Here is a 17,500-nt window from a genome sequence, read left to right as displayed (position 1 = left end):
GTTGGTTAACATGATGGGCATTTTACAGTGCGACACACTTTACTGTGGCCACCTAACAAAGTTCTTGAAAACTTATACGCCAATGGGGATGTGCGAATTTGATTTTCAGTCACCCCTCCTTGCAAAGTTCACATGGTTGTACCGTTAAATGGGTTGCTTGAGTTGACATACTTACATGTACATGTACTGTAGTTGTCAAATGTGAAAGTTTGTAGGGTGGCCACGGTAAGGCGCGTCGCACTTTAAAATGTCCTACATGTACACGGACACGTAGCATCTGAAAAACACTTACATCATTTTCTACTTGTGAAAGCTGTGATTTCATCACTTCATTATTTTTTCTTAAGTCCTCTAATTCTTCTTCCTTCTCTGCAAACTGATCCATCACCTGCATCAGTTTTTCATCCCTTTCTCTCATCACAGTGTCCAACTCATTCTGCTTGTTCATCAACTGTTCTGACATCTGAGCTAAACTAGACTGGCTGTGCAAGAGCTGTCCTTGCATCACTTCATATTCATTGCTGAGTTGCTCCACTGTCTGTTGCTTGATTTTTAAATTTTCTCGCAGGTTTTCCATAAGGGATGACTCTGACTGTGAATTATCTTCAAACCTATCGACCTCTTCTTTAAGTATGGTGACTTCCTGTTGAAGCTTCTTAGTCTCAGCTCTACTTTTTTCAAGTTCACTCTGCAACTCATCAACTTGCTTTGCTTCTTCTGTCTTATCATCCAGATCTCTATGTAGATTCTCGACTTGTGCTTTCATGTCTTGCAGAAGTCTCTTTCCTTCACTAGCATCCTCAAGTTTAATCTGCAGCTCTTCCTTTTCTTTACTGAGTTGCTGCACAGTCTCCTGTTTGATTCTGAGATTTTCTTTCAAGTTTTCTATTTGAGAAGACTCTGACAATGAGTTGTCTTCTGCAATCTCAAGCTGGTGCTTCAGAAATGAGACTTGCTGCTCCAACTCTTTAGTCTGCTCACTACCTCGCTCAAGCTCGGTTTGCACAGCTTGCAGCTTTGCGAGCTGTGCATCCTTTGCAGACAACTCATCATTGAGTAGTTGAAGCTTCCCATAACTTTCTTCAAGCAGCTCTTTAAGATCTGCCGACTCAAACATACTTATCTGCTGCTTGAGCTCTTCGTTCTCTTTGTTCAACTGCTCCATTGTTTCCTGTTTGAGTCTCAGATTTTCCCTAAGATTCTCAACTTCAGAGTTGTCCTCCATGGACTGATCGGCCATACTCAGATTTGCTAGCTGTGCCTCCAGCATGGAACACTGCCTTCTACTTTCCTCAAGTTCATTTCGAACATTTTGCAAACTCCCAAGTCTTTCTTCAAGTTGAGCTTTCAACTGCTGCAGGTTTCCAATCTCACTTTCCTTTTCCCATAACATCTTTGAGAGTTCATCCACTTTGTGAGAGTTCCCCTTGGCTCCTTCCTCTGTACTTGATGCCTGTAACCTCGAACTCAGCAGTTCATTTTCCCTCTGGAGTTCCTCTAAAGCTCTCTCTTTTGCTGCTACAACCTCTTTTAAATTGTTGAACTCAAAGACATCAGGTGGCAGAGCATCAACTTGTGTACCAGACAACTGCTTTCTTAGGTTTGAAATTTCAGCTTGAAGTTGTGCATTGGTTTTGCTCAACTCATCCAAAGCCTGTTGCTTCCTTTGTAACTCTTCCCCTTGTGTACCACCTGATGCCCCCTTGCTTTGGTCACTTTGTTCCACCTTTGCTCTCAGATCTTGGTTTTCTTTATTAATATCTTGTAAGATGGATTGCTTCAACTGTAGGCTTTCCTTCATCTCTTCAACTTGTCGACTGAGTTCTTTGATCATTGATGCACCAGACTGATCCTGTAACATCAACTCGAGCCTGCCCTTCAAGTCCGCATTTTCACGGCTGATTTGTTTCAGTGCTGTTTTCTTGGCAGCCAGTTCTTCCTCTAGTTCCTGTGTTCTGTTCTTTAACTCATTTCTTTCGATGTTGGCAATATCAAAGCTATCGAGGCCACCTTCCTACAAAGACAAAAAGTGAACTACAATATTATTTTTTAATAGCAGAGCTAGGCACCTAACCCAAAAAAGTTAGGAAAATGTAAGGAATTCACTGGTAATTACCACAGATTGACCACTTTACAATCCCCTTTGTAGAGACACTTTAAAACATAATCATTCCACAAAACAAAAAAACTCATTTTGCAAGAGAGATACTGTACATGTACAGTACAATATGAGTAACCCTTTAAAGATTTTTTATTGTCTAATGCCAGCCATGGGGGATGGGGGCTTTTTGCTTCTGTTTGCATTAATGAATATGAACATGCAACAATCCTCACATTAATGTTTGTGGTCTTATTCACCCAGTATAACCTTGAGGGCACTTGGAGTAGCCCTGGTCAGCAAATGGTTATCTCCTCGGTTACTATAATCTTGCACGGCAAATTCATTGTAGCGTACATATCTCACTAGCTCCCAATATTAATTTGTAAGGATAAAAAAGTGACTTTCAGCTATCGCAAATTGCCACCTGGCTACTGAAAAGTTACATTTGGTCGGCAAAAAATATTATATTATCATCATCCACATAAAAGATTCAATTTTGGACCCTTGATAATAGCTATTATTTCTTATCCTTTTGATTTGATTCTAGAGCCTACCAGTGTGGTTTTTTAAAACAATGAAAATAGCCCTTTCTTGCAATTTTGCAATCAAGGGTTAATCACACAGCACCTTGCTCGGGGCCAGTGGATTTTGCAATCAAACTGACTGTTACTAGCCGATGGGCAAGTGAAGTGTTCTTTGGGAATTCAAATTTTGGGATTACTGTTCTTGACACACTTTTTTTACCTTTAAGGTAAATTTATGTGAACGAAAGGTCTCTTTTTCAGGCTGATTTCACAAAGTGAAATCTGTTGAAACAAGTGTCATTACATTTCATGTCAAACCATGACCTAGACCGCACAATCTTGAAGTATTAAACAAAATATTAAAACATACCAACTGAGAATTCTTTTACATAAAGCTAGCTTGCTTGCTTTTAGAATTACACGCTTTCAGCAAATGTGAATGGCATAATTTACCTTAAGTTTGCCTTTTTCCTTCTAATCATTAAATATGTGTAGATCCAACAGAAAAATATCTCCCATTTACAACAACAAATGAATGCAAATATTGCCACATTTAATTGCACAAGAAGCTGAAAGGCAGATGGCAAAAGTTCAATTTGGGAAAATGAGGTTCTGAACTTATCAAATAAAAATAAAGCCTTAAGGAGCTAATTAATTCAGTAATAATCATTAATAATAAACAAGTAAAATATAATTAATAGATACAATGTAAATACTACTGCTTGTGAAGTTTTTTGGGGGCTAGTAAAAATGATTATTGGACTAGAAGATGGTAGCCACAGCTTGCCCAAAGGAAGCTGTAATGCTGACTTTCTTTGCACCCTGAATTCCATGGATACTACAAATATAACAGCTCCGATTTTCCTGTCTACTGAGAAACATGAACTGCTAAATGCAGTTTGGCATGAAAAACAAGGCCATAAAATACCCAAAGGGTCAAAAAACTCCTTATGCTGTTGTGACAACTGGAGCATTTTGTGAAAGACTGCTACATGCATGTATATATATGCAAATATTTTGAAAAGTCAATGCAAAATATTGACAGGTGGTGACCCTCTTAAAATACTTTGACAATAATTCATCTTTTATATCATCCAAAATCAACATCTTAATACCATGAATAAATAGTAGAAAGCTTGTTTTGCAAAAGTTACAGTATAAGACCACTTGATAATGTCTGGAGAAAGAGAAACTCTGTCTAAGAGGAATGGCATTCTTTTTAAATAATGCCCCAAGAATGGATCAGAAAACAGCAATAATTTTACAAGTAATATGACATTTAAATGTGCTGATTATCATCTTTTTTGACAAACAAAATATTTGGGTCTCGAGCGAAAGATCAAATAAACAGACAAGGAAAAAATAATACTTCAGAGAAATTTGCAAGGGAGATTAGATAGACATTTGATTCAGAACTCAGGTGTTTACAAGCATTTAATTTATTTAACCTAGAAATTATGAATAAACCATAGAAAGCCAATGCCTGCGTAAATGCGTGTTCCATTAATTAATAAACAAAGCCGTCAAAACAACGCAAAGTCATAAAGTTACGCCCTCAGCTGTGTCGGAGAATACAATGTACATACAACGAAATTGTTCCCAAACCTCAGAATATTCCTCTCCGCTGGTGTACTCGCTCCCACTGATATAGCTTCCTGATTGCGAATTTTGCTCTTGTTCAGCCTACAACACAACGAAAGCGTAGTGAATTATATCCTCTGTGTTAAATATTTTATGAAGTGAAGCTCCTTGACAACAAACGGCGTCCTCTGTCGTTACGCCATTCGTATGTATCACGAAACTATGAATCAGCACGCAAAGCGATTTCAGACAGAAACGACTCCCTTACATTGACGAAACCTTGCCTGCACTGGATTTCAAGTGTCAGTGACTAAGAAAATCTTTCCTTAGAGTAAAAAATCAATAGTTTCACGAAACTTTAAATGTGCCGAGAGACTGGCAATATGAAAACAATGAACTATGAAACTGACAAGATATCCCGATCTCCAGGTTGAATTTGGGGTCAAATTGTAGTCTAGTAGCAAACTTGTAATATCAATTCTTCAACGCTGAAACAAAATTTACCTTTAATCAATACCATAATGAATCTTAAGTTTATGACTTTCTCCACCACACGGCAGGGAAAACTAGAATGTGTGCAGTGTGTCAACATTGATGCGTAGAGACTATCAATATCATTATTGCGAACATACTTGTAACTTAATCTCATGATCGATTTCAATTTCACTCAAGATTTATTGTGATATACCCTCCTCAGCACCTCCAAACAAAACCATCTTCTTCAAGCGTGGAATGAAACCCAGTAAACAGCGTTTCCATGCCTAGTATTTTTCCACGCCGAAATTACCCCGGACTCTGAAAGTTTTGAACATCGTAAAAAGCAAGCCGTGAATCAAATCAAGCTCAAGTGTTCCGAAATACATGTAAACTCACATCAAATGGAATCGGTGATCCAACTTCCGATGCAATTGATGGAGCATCCCTATCAGTATCTGCTTGGCTTAATTCTTCCAACTCAACATCCTCGCCCTCTCCTTTGACAACTTTTTCCTCCTCAGCTGCCGCGGCTTCAAGGTTTGCCTTTGCACCGCGATCTTGCGGCGTACTTGATCTTCGTCGCCGCTCTTTAGCTCCTGGAGAGGGGCTCTGCCCAGATCCGCTTGTGGAAGATGTCCCTTTTTTCTTCTTCTTCTTCATCCCTGTTCCTGATTTCTTCTTTTGGAACATCTTAAGCTGCAAGACCAAGAACAACAACAACAGACCATCGATGCAACGCGCAATCGTCGTCTACTTTGTAAAGTTGCACGAACTTCGCGCTCTCAGCCACGTCATATAATTCTTACATGCTTCAATTCTCACCTTCTCTTTTCCTGCCTCCAGCTTTCTCTGTCTTTCGGAGTCGTCGCTTTCCATGCTGAAGCTGTTCTGTCTTTCTTTCGCTTAACAACAGGTTGCTAGGTAGGTATCATCTCTGCTTTTCCATCTGCGTCCTCCAACTCAACCGCCATTTTTAAGAGATGAGAGTCTTCGTTCCATCGTAATATCTATCACGTGACTACAAACAGCTTTTCGGAACCTTTCGGAAACCTCCGGCAAGAACGGAGATTTCCGAGCACAACCAGAAGGATCTGGGATTTAGAATGACAAAGCGTGGCGAACTATGGGTAACAAAAAGAGGAAGAAATCCAAAATGGCGAACGAACTTGAGGTTGCTGAAGAATTAGCGAGTTCTTCGCCAGAGCAAGGGATGGAGTTGCTGTCCTCGATAGGTAACGTACATCTTTGACTTGCCTTACTTTTCTCAGGCTTTGTTTTTTTTAGTGTTGAAAATTCCGATTATGAGGTTAAATTTCAAGTTTTTAATTTGCGGCAGTGAAACGTAACTTTGAGGCTGGCGACGAAGAAGGAATAAAGATGAAAGAACAAGCCATCCTCAGTCTTGGGAAAATGCTTTCAAAGCACGACAAAGCTGAAGGTATATTATAATGACAAGGAACAATTACGTCGCGTACTTTATATACTTTAAAGATCATTGCGACATTATTTTTAAGGTTCCGATCCTTCAGAGTCTGACAGTTGTGTGATCATTGCAGAAATAATTTTTTGACACGCGTTTTGCTTAATACATCCATCGGTGGCAATGATGTTGATTATCTAACTTATATGGATGTTCATAAGTAGTGGTTTGCATCTGAGTGACGTCATGATATGGACGCCATGTTGGTGCACAGAACAATGCAGTAAACTGTCTTTTGGGAATTGGACTCTATTATTATGCAGTCCTATTGTTTTGTACACCAACAACATGTTGGATGCAAACCTAGAAGTGGTGCACAAAGGAGAGGGGTCACATGCACCCCAAGATTTTCCCATGTTGTACCTGTATTCTTTGATTGCACCAGATGCCATGTTGGTGGAAAGAGAAATAGTGAAAAAGTCTTTTGGGAATTTGAGTCTATTATTATGCCAAACTTGAGCTACATTATTTTTTTATTTTTTTTGGCACCAACATGGCAGTCTTATCACTTGAGTGCAATCAAAGAATCTGTGTCCTCTTTTTCTTTGATTGTGCTTTGACAGAGCTTGGAGGCCTTATAAAGTACATCAGACCCTTCCTGAAAACAGTATCAAAAGCGAAAGCTGCTAAGTTGGTCAGGAACTTGGTTGACGTTTTCTTAGACATGGAAGCCTCAACTGGGATGGAGGTATGTAAACACTGCAACACAATTTCATGTTGTTTTCTGTTTTCTCATCATCGTCGTCATCATCTTCACTACGATCATGGCTCTTTTAATCATTTGCAGGTTGAACTCTGTAATGAGTGTATTGAGTGGGCCATGCAAGAGAAAAGGACATTTTTAAGGCAAGCTCTTGAGGTAATGTAATTAGCAGAAAGTATTAGTGCCTTCAAGGAACCGCATTTTTTATACAAGAAGCAATCAATAATGATTGTTGTGTTTTTGTTGATTGTCTTACAATGTCTCAGGCAAGATTGGTGGGATTATATCTTGATACCAAGGACTACACAAAAGCTTTACAGATAGGTGGGTGTCTGTTCTATTTATACATGTAGTTCTTTTAACAACCAGGGTCCTCCAAAGTTGTGTGGGTGATTCCTTTAACATTGCTGTGATCTTTGTCATTGGAAAGGTTCAAAACTCTTAAAGGAGCTTAAAAAGCTGGATGACAAGGCTTTACTCGTAGAAGTGCAGTTACTGGAAAGCAAAGTGTACCATAATCTGAGCAACATTCCCAAATCCAGGTTAGGAAAAAGTTTAAATGGAATTCATTACAAGTTAGTACATAACATCTCTGCCAGGGGAAAGTGAGCAAAGCTCCTTCAGTGTACATTGTACGTACTTTGTTGTACCGGCAAGCAACAGTACTCAGTTGCACCATTCATCATTTTAAAATCAACAGTCAACTTTGTGGCTTTAAATAAAGAGCACACTGGATGGTCACCCAGCCAGACCAATAGTCAAGGTCTGGAAAGAAAGAAAAAGAAGAAAAAGTTCTACCTTTGTAATCTCCATCAAAATGATAGGCCTTTTAAAGTGCTGCTATGATAAAAAAAAATTCACTTCTCTTTTTCCTTCAGATTTTGAAAGCCTGTTTGCTTGACACCTGAGTGGCAATATCTTGAGCTTCGAATTTTATCCAAAGGCTGTTTTCTTTCAGTGCAAGTTTAGCATTTCACGGTCCGCCATTATTCATGTTCAAGACTGACCGATTGGACCTCAGAGAGTTGGATTGAGAATAAGATGATGTCAAAGACTCACTAGCTTAAAATTTGCAGTGTGTAAACACAGCTTATTATGTACATGCAAAACACAAGTTTAAAAGTCTGAAAACTCGAAACTCCCATGCTGCGTATTAATTTAAGTGCATGCACACGCATTGCATTTTCAAACTAGTAAGTCTTTGACGTCATCTTATCCTTGATCCAGCTCTCTCAAGATTTTATAAATTTACTAATAATTTTATTAATGGTGGACCATTAATTAGGAAATTTGTGGTCAAAGTAAACAGGTGTCTTTTTGAAATGAAGGCTTAAAACTTTGGTCACTTAGTGTTCAGTTAACATTATAGTTTAGAAAAACCAAAAGATTTTTGGTCATAGTACATGTACAGTGTAGTACTTCAATCTTAAAATACTGCTTCAAGGATGGAATAACATCTCATAACCATGTTGATAAAAGGGATAGAAGACATTTAAGAACCCACAAACTTGCAATTGGTGTTTCAAAATGTATTATGGTGTATTGGGGTTTCCAATAAGAATTTGGGAAGGTAGCAAAACTCAAGGTGCAGATAGAGAAGAGAAGGGATTTCAAGAACCAAAGGTACATGCTTGTAGAGAGATTGGTAGGTATGCTTCTCAGGGAAATGTTTGAAATAAGGGTTCTTAGAATGCATTTCCTGCATTGTGGAGCAAGATTCCTTTGCCTTTTTATGTCCTGGTACTGTACAAACCTTGGCCAATAGGTGTATGGCATGTTTCTCAACATTATTGCATGCTCGTGTTTTTTACAGAATTACTTGATCAACCGGAAAAATTGTAGTTGTATGGCAAACGCTACTGAATATTGCTGAAAATGTGAGCCTACTCATTTGTCCAGGCCAAAATCTTTCATTAAAGTGATTTAAAATTGTTCGATCTTGCAAAAAAAAAAAGTAAGCAAATTCGACCGCTACATCATCACCTCACACTCTGTGTCTGGCTCCAATGCAGTTTTCACGTCATTTATACTACAACTTCTACTATCCAACTTTTTTTCCTCCTGAAAAATATGTTTTCAATGTACCTATTATGAGTACATAACACCATTAAAAAGAGGGGGTCACCGTGCTCGTTCAGTAGAAAATAGGCATTCCTTGACAGATTAAGCTTGGCGTCATTGAAAATCTGCCATTTTATCAATGTGCGCGTGCCAATGATGCAAGAAATTATGCACAGTAGGGTTGCACAATGCAAAACCAGGCAATCACCTTAAAACAGTTTTTTATCTAAAATGGTGTCACTGAATTGAGTCTACTGTACATGTATATTGGGTGAAGGTGTTCTCGCTAATTTGAATTGTATTTGTTGTAAATGCTGTGCAGGGCTGCCTTAACTTCAGCGAGAACAACAGCAAATGGAATTTATTGCCCTCCTAAACTGCAAGCCTCCTTAGATCAACAATCAGGTAAAGATAAATTTTTAACTTCGTACTGATTACATTCTTTGGTGATCATTTTTATGATGTACAGTGCAGGGCTAAAACTCACCTCCAGTGCTTGGTGGCCAACCGGACTGCTTTCCTTGTTTCCATTTCCATTACACGTACTTAGAATTGAATTTAGATGAATGCATGCCTTGTGGATTTTAAGAATTAAGGGTTTTAACGTAAAGAAAAAAACAACTCAGACAATATCAAGTTTTGCTTTCCGAAAATTATTAGTACGACTCATATGTCAACAAAACAATGTGTTTTCAGTTTACACTGTACTTAGGTAAGTACCCACACTGTTCTCCAGATACCGTGACATTGACAATGAAATTTACTGTATCTGCACTTTGTTTATTCAAAACTATTTCAAGTCATTCTTGTTTGCAGTTACATGGTATCATTTCTTACTGGTATTTGTGGATTAACCTAACTTTGTACTGATTACATTCTTTGGTGGAACCAACTCTTTGTCAAATTCACTATCATAATCTTCCATCTCAGAATCTCTTTCATGATAATCCTCATCATCATCATTATCATCTGTGCAACAAATTAGTTCAGTGGCACAATTTTCCTCCACTGGCGATAAGACAGCTAAAGAGAAGCTTTCCTCTGATGAGTTTGGTGTTGTTGCCATTGTAACTGTTGAAACCACAGCTGAGAGTGTACATGTAGTACTTGGTAGATTTTGCAGGTACTGGGGATGGGACTGTTAGGCAAATAATAACCATGCAATGTGATTCATTGAATAGGATCATGTGACACTGCTGGGGGTTACATGTGCTTCTTGTGAATACTGTTTTTTTTTTTTTTTGTATCTTGTACCTTTGTGAGTTCAGATTAAAGATGGATTGTAATTAGCAGAGATGTATCCAGAGTGCGTCATTGCATCCTGGGATGCACTCGTTTTCCTTTTGGACGCATAGAATATTGAACAAAGGGTCCAATTGGACGCAGAAAAAAAAGGAAATGTTTATGCAAATTATTAACGCCAGGAAAAACATGCGAATGGCGTATTTCACAAGGAAATTGAACATTCCCATTTCTCACAATGGAGGAAATGTTGCGTGACATGATGAGAGCTGTTTTTTAGGTGAGACAATCGGCCATACTTTCATTCTCGTTCCCAGAGCTGCGATCCTCTTGGCCAGCTAGGCGCTGGCCAAGAGGATCGCAGCTCTGGGAAGGAGAATGCCATACTTTCCATCTACCGACGGTGATAATAAAACATTTCAGTCGAAATTCATTTTGTCGCATGCTTTTCAAGCAAATCTCAAGCGTTAGTTCGCTTATCGTGAGCGAAATGACAGAGAATCCAACGGCGGAATACGTTAAATTTTTGTTTGGGGCGACCCTGTTGATATTAATTCCGGGCCCGCACATGTCATCTCGGTTCTTGTTTTGCACGTAACTTGTCTGTTTTGCAAACTACAGTGTATGCAACTTTTTCGGAGTTAGTGTTAAAATTAACGTGTTGAACACGAAAGTTGAATGTATTCAATCGCTTGATTATTAACATTGGCCATGGCAAAGTCATGGCCTCACGGGCCGACGATGAAGTGTGTATCGATCGCTTATATTTGTTTAGTCTTTTGTTCCTAAATTACCTCTCAAGTGTTGTTAAAATAAATGATGCTCTTAAATTACGGAAAATTGAGATTCAGTTCTCTTTTTTTTTTTGCTGTGGAGATCTAGATCATTTATCAACTGGAGCCAACAGTTCTACAGCATACGGATTTGAAAGCCCGTACATTTTGATTGATCAGGGGCACCCAATGAGAATATAGTTCAAAACCACTTAAACATAGCATTGTTTACCGTATTTGGTATTTAAGTAATGATCCGTGTAAGATGGATAGCAGTTTCCTTTGTTATGCGGCAATGGGGCTTTCCCCACATAGGAATGTTATCATTTTTACACAGAGAATGCATAAACCTACAGGAAAGCCGTTAACACAATAAAATTCATTTACAGCCCACTTTGAAAGGGTGTTTTTTTGTGTTAAAAGATTTTGACCAATCACAAGAGTTGAAAACAAAAGCCAAGAAACGTTTACAATTTTACATGTTCCCCACATACGATTTCTGTGGAATTCATTTAAACTGAGACCAAATGAAAGATGGAAGATGGTTGGAAAGTAAGGATGAATATAATACTGCTTTTATGAAGTTTTGCTGTTTAAGCCAATCAGAAGTAAGTACAGACAATAGAAAAGTTATCACCTTTTTGCATACCAATTGAATTCCAACATGTTCGTTGCCGTTGTTGCTATCGTTTTTATCTGGACCATTTCTTAAACTGTAGATATAGGCATATTTTTATCCCCTAAAAATTTTTCATCTGTTCGGATTTCCTAGCTGAAAGTCTAGTGGTCAGAAAATTATAGGGATGAAAACTTTCTTTTTCAAAAATTTTAGCCAGAAAAAAAGGCTCCCGAAAATACTACAGTCCCAGACATAATTGTTGGGACACTTATGCCTCTTCCTTCCCTCTCAATGTTGCTGTGAAAGATTCGGTGACTGAACTGCGATAAACAACATTGAGAGGGGCAGGGGACGCACGAGAAGGGAATAGAGGACGTTCGCATGAAGTGTCCCAACTAATTATGTCTGAGACTGTGTTGGAGAAGGAATGTAAAGAATTTGAGTACGTGTTGACACATTACGACATAAGACTGTGCTGGGGTCACAAGGGGGCGCAGTTAATGTGGGCCGTTGTGACTTCCTAAGTTTAGGGATGTTCTGTTTCTAATGAAGGGGAGGAATTAAGCAATGTATATAAAGAAACCCTTAATGTTAACAATATCCAGTTCGCAAAAAGTGTATTCAGCGCAAGCTTTAAAATACTGCCATAGAGAGTTTGCAGCATGGTCTTTAAATTTCCCATTGATAGTGTCACAAGAGCATGTGTGTACTATCTGTGTACAATTCAGGGTTTCTCCATACGGAAAGTTGCCGAAATGTGCCACATTTCAAGGGGAAGCGTGTGGAGAATAAAGAAAGAAGGCATTCTTGCCACGAGAGCATGTTACAAACAACAAGGACAAAGGGGAAGACCGTTCAAATTAAGTTTGAGAGACGGAAGACGGCTTCTGAGAGCCATGAAAAGACTTCGAGAGAAAGAGAGCAACTTTTCCTGTGAAAGAATTATGCTAGAAGCTGGAATTTCTTCCAAAAAGGTATCAGTGAGAACAGTGTCCCGTTTCCTAAATTCTCAAGGGTATTTTTATCTACAAGCGCGTAAAAAAGGTGTCTTGACGGTCCTCGATATGAAGAAAAGGCTGAGGTTTGCGCGACAAATGAAAAAAGATCACGGTTCTGATATCTGGACTAAATGTGTGGCTTTCTATCTTGATTGTGTGTCATATGCGTATCAGAGAAATCCCTTAGACCAGGCTTTGGCTCCGAAGGAACGAATTTGGCGAAAACGAGGCGAAGGCCTTACAACTGGTTGTTTGGCCAAAGGCAAAAAAGAAGGAACAGGTGGAAAATATGTGAGACTTGTAGTAGCTATCTCCTACAATAAAGGTGTAATTCTTTGTCATCCATATGAAAAAATGACGGGGCGCTTTTTTGCCAATTTCATCGATGACATTTCCCGACGATGTTTACGCTGTCAGATAAGGGGAATGAGAACTTATTTGTTCAAGACAATTGTCCATGTCAAAATTCCGCTTTGGCAAAAGCTGCCATGCGGAGAACCCGTGCAAATTTACTCAAGTTCCCTGCGAGATGTGCTGACGTTCTTTGCCACGAAAACCTGTTTCCTATGGTTTCTCGTAAACTACAGAAACAAGTTATTGAGCAACAAATTACCAGAGAATCATATCCTGCGTTTAAGACCCGAGTTATTAACACCTTTTATTCCGTACCAATCAATACTGTCAATAAGCTCATATCATCCATGCCTAAGCGTATTTTACAACTAATTGCTGTAAAGGGGGGTCGCATAAAATACTACATGTTTAATTAATCAACAACCTAAACAATCTTTGACAATTGCTGTAATGAAATACACCTTTTCCCGGGAAGGAGAACTATTTACGTTAAGCACCGGAAATAAAACTGTCTCAGTCAAAGGAATAATACAGTTAAAGCACTTAACACAACTTTTCTTTGTCCCTGTGCGTGCACACAACGGTTCAAGAATTTTTTTCCCCAGCTATGCTCAATATTATCTATCGTTTTCTGCCATGGATAAAACAGCTTTTGGGGGAGCAAAACACAAATAACTTTTACAACATCATTCGAGAAGCAGGTGTGACATTCAAAAGTCTTGGAATGTTTACACGCGATGTTAATTCACTTTGCACCAAATGGTGACATCCGGTTCGGAATGTTTTTAACAAAATACATCGCTTAAGAACTAGTAATACAACAGAATACTTGGCCACAAATGATGGAGGAGACGTATAACGGGCAAGTCATATCAAACGACTTAAAACCTGCCCTTAGAACCCCAAAAGAAGATGTTGTACCTCACGTGTCTACGGGTCACCATCGTATAATTCAATAAAGATGTTTTCGTTTGTTTATTAAGCGAACAACCGTGTCACCATGCTCCAAATCTAAATAACTCGTCCTACATGTATCAACATGGAATGAAAATAAGCAGTTTCACTTAAGTAAAATCACCACGTTCTTGTCCTTTAGTGTTGCATTGTACATGCAAGGGGAATTTTGAAAAAAGTATCTGCAAAGTATGGTGACCCGTTATGGTGACCCGTTGAACAGTGACACCATCTGTACACTAGACTTGCGGCAAGATCAGTTCCGCAAAACAATGAGGGCAACTAGGGATAATCTGTTGTTCTTCCTCGGGAATTTGGTTGTGGAAGGCAAAAACCTTCCACCGAACTCTCATCATTTGTGATTCCCTTTCGTCAAGCACTCCTCCTCTCACCAAACTCAGTTCTTCTTTACTTGTGCAAAAAATAGGCGTATCCGAGGCAAACTCGATGTCCTGACAAAAATGACTTTTTGGGGCTGGTAGATGGACTTTCTGCCCCTCCAAGAGCAGTAATAAGTCGTGCCATGGTATGATCTGAGAACACCAGCGGAAATCATTGAGAAATATAACTTCTGCTGTTTCTGCGCCGAGCCAGGCAAATGTCGTGGTAGCGGGGTTTGTGAAAGTTCTGAACACGATATTTAGGGGGTTCAGAAGAAACGTTTTACCGCAATTCGCGGGTCCTTTCAAAAAGACATTCCTATACTTGCCACGGCCTTGCTCCAAAACATTTCTGACTGCCTGCGAAAAGTCATTGAGGCTAATGTCATTACGCTGCAAAACCTGCCCAGCCATCTCCAGCCATCTGCCACCGCAACCCTCAACACAGGGGCTCCCGATCTCACGGTAAAGAATTTCCACCCTTGTTAATTTGGAGCGTGCCAAGTCCAACTCAGCCTTTTCCATTTCCCAGCCTACACTAAGGGCTTCCTCAACAGCTTTGGCTCCTCTGTTTGCTATAAATTCGGCAAGGTCAATTTTGCCCTCTCTTTTTTGTTGACTCGCTAACGCTACCAGCTGTAAACGCGTTTTTATGCCTTTTTCAACTGCAATTTGTGACACCTCAAACACTGTAAGTGTTTTCTTCCGCTTCTTGTTCTTCCCACCGTCAGCACCATTTGCGACCCGACTCGCCCGAAACGCGGTACTTGCATTCGTCGTTATCGGTGCCCCAATATTCTGCAGATCGGGATGATTCGTTGAATGTACAGCTAAACTATCTTCCTTCGTTGTATACCTCCAGGCAGTGTAATAATTCTCATGTCTGTCGCTAAAGTTCACTTTCACTCCGTACTCCTGGTCAATATAGTTTCTCACACGCAGCCAGCGTCTCCGAGCACTCAGTTTCACGGCCATATGATAATGGACACCCCCAGCAACATGACTCTCCTGACTACAGACCCAATGAATAACTGTACAATTGGACTTAGGAACTGCATTCTCAAATGCGTCTAAAACAATACGCGCGAAAGCTTCGCGTGTGGGGACAATGTCTCTGTTTTCTTGACTATAAGTAATGAGGTAAACTCGCCTCACATCTCGTGCGCTCAAACTCTCACTTGTACTGCAACGGCCATCATCCTCATCACAGACGCTAGATGCTTCAGCCTCTCTATTGATAAACTCCATCATAAATGTAGTACGACGTATCTGTGCAATAAACGCCGCCCCTCTTTTGGGAATAGTAACAACCTACAACCATCTTCTACTATAGCGCATGTTATTTGTTTTCAATTAACCCAGAGATCTTTGTTTACCATGTGAAAAACTGTTGAGGTATCACGCAATCGCTACTTCAACCCAAACGTGACCGCTGATATCTTTATCGTTTTGTCTATGAAATGTTAACGTTACACTCTTTAAAGAAAATAAGGGAACACTTATTTCGTGTAATGATTTCTTCTTCAGCTTACAATCGTTCATTACTCCCAGCATTTAATGTCGCTCTGATACGTGTACACACACAAGTATGATACGATTTCCCGCCAATACAGCTACCGAGTACTCACATACCAAGAATTCCTCTTTTACACAGTCCCAGACATAATTGTTGGGACACTTATGCCTCTTCCTTCCCTCTCAATGTTGCTGTGAAAGATTCGGTGACTGAACTGCGATAAACAACATTGAGAGGGGCAGGGGACGCACGAGAAGGGAATAGAGGACGTTCGCATGAAGTGTCCCAACTAATTATGTCTGAGACTGTAGGTGACCTTTTTAAGGTAAAAATCTGTTTAAAATGGGCAATTATACCATTTTTTAGAAGGTCAAAAATCCAAGGACAGGCAGGCAAGCAATAAATTTTACAACAAATGTTCCGAAAATTCTAGATCTCAAATCGTCTTCCGAACAGATATTATCCGAAAATTGACGTTGGGTGCCCTTGATTGATGAATCAACAAGCATAACAGTTTCAAAGAAATTGATCATTTTAAGTTCATATTCGTGGGGAGGGATAAGACTTTATTTTTGTGCAATTTAGAAATCTGAAAGGGTACTGCAGCAGCAATTAAGAGGCAATAGATTGAATATTAATTCTTGAATATTAGTTACTGGACCCCCAAAATTTTGCAATGGACCCCCAAAGTTTTCAAAACGGGTTCCAGAGGACCCCCAAATTTGAAAACCTGGATACATCTCTGTATTAGGGACTGCTGTGATGGGGGTTGTTTCTGCTACTACTCATCTTGGGGCTGCTACTGTATAATCAAGACCACAAGAGCTGTTGAAGACACTCTTTGACTTGGCCTGTCCATTAGGAGGGGGTGTCTTGTCCTTACAGTTGCCTAAGTTGTTCCACAGGTCTAATGCTGGCCTTGGGTCAAAGTTGTCTACTTTATACATGTATCAGCACTCAACAGTTTTATTGCCAGCAAGTCGTTGAGGTTTTCCTCTGTCAAGGTCAAGCGAATGTCACTTTCCACGATTTTGAGTTGGCCCCTTTCTATCTGTGCACTGGAAGCAGGAAGTGTTAACAGAAGTCTCATGACTTTCAGAATCTTTTTGTTGTTTTCACTGTACTTCCTAGTTACATGTATAACAGACCAAGTGAGCTTTTGTACATGTATTAGTATGCCTTCAGTTTCACTGTGGATTAATCATTAATTTTTTTCAGCAACACTTCGACTTTTCAGATACCGTATTTACCTGTGGATAGGCCGCACTTTTTTCCCGGAAAAATGGGACCGAAATTAGGGTTGCGGCCTATATGCGGGTACAAGCGATTTGATACCTCATTAATATGCAAGAGATCTCACGGTCATACACTAAATTGGCGTTTTAATGTTCACTTTCAATTGTTACCAACTTACAGCACATACAACGAAACACTAAACCATTGTTTTTGTTAACAAAATATCCTTTAACGTTAAATTGGGAAGTTTTTACACCTACATTGTACACTGTATTGTTTTTGATCTTCCATTGAAATAATACTGCTTGTAAAAATCCGTTCTAAAAAAATCTGTGTCTCAGGATCTATTGACCGTAAGAAATCGCTTGAAACGGGAAACTCTCTACCTCAAGGCAGTGCTTGCTAGGAATATTTTACTGATGCACCGAATGTTGTGGTGTTTTAAAATTTTGTCCGTGAATATTTGTTTACACTCGTGCCGACAATCACCTCTTATTAATT

At 39.4% G+C, this 17,500-nt stretch overlaps 2 protein-coding genes across 3 annotated transcripts in view; one reads left to right on the top strand and one right to left on the bottom strand.

The window, feature by feature from the left end:
* The window catches only part of LOC138012994 (A-kinase anchor protein 9-like), a 79,667-nt gene extending 73,980 nt beyond the window's left edge, over positions 1-5,687 (bottom strand). For both annotated transcript variants that reach the window (XM_068859949.1, XM_068859950.1), the window contains exons 1-4: positions 5,506-5,687; positions 5,080-5,379; positions 4,231-4,308; positions 293-2,014 (exon numbers count right to left, since the gene is read on the bottom strand). In XM_068859949.1, coding sequence (XP_068716050.1) covers positions 293-2,014; positions 4,231-4,308; positions 5,080-5,379; positions 5,506-5,559 — 2,154 coding nt within the window. In that variant the 5' untranslated portion in view covers positions 5,560-5,687. The remainder of the gene's footprint in view (positions 1-292; positions 2,015-4,230; positions 4,309-5,079; positions 5,380-5,505) is intronic.
* A 69-nt stretch (positions 5,688-5,756) lies between these two features.
* LOC138012995 (26S proteasome non-ATPase regulatory subunit 11-like) overlaps positions 5,757-17,500 on the top strand; it is a 24,570-nt gene continuing 12,826 nt past the window's right edge. Inside the window, exons 1-7 of the mRNA XM_068859952.1 lie at positions 5,757-5,915; positions 6,020-6,121; positions 6,727-6,851; positions 6,951-7,022; positions 7,133-7,190; positions 7,297-7,408; positions 9,250-9,332. Of these exons, the coding sequence (XP_068716053.1) occupies positions 5,807-5,915; positions 6,020-6,121; positions 6,727-6,851; positions 6,951-7,022; positions 7,133-7,190; positions 7,297-7,408; positions 9,250-9,332 (661 nt within the window). The 5' untranslated portion in view covers positions 5,757-5,806. The remainder of the gene's footprint in view (positions 5,916-6,019; positions 6,122-6,726; positions 6,852-6,950; positions 7,023-7,132; positions 7,191-7,296; positions 7,409-9,249; positions 9,333-17,500) is intronic.

This window comes from Montipora foliosa, chromosome 8 (genome assembly GCF_036669935.1).
Source record: "Montipora foliosa isolate CH-2021 chromosome 8, ASM3666993v2, whole genome shotgun sequence".
NCBI classification, from domain to species: Eukaryota; Metazoa; Cnidaria; class Anthozoa; order Scleractinia; family Acroporidae; genus Montipora; species Montipora foliosa.
Note: the sequence above shows the minus strand (reverse complement) of the source record. Positions and strands in the feature narration are given on the sequence as shown.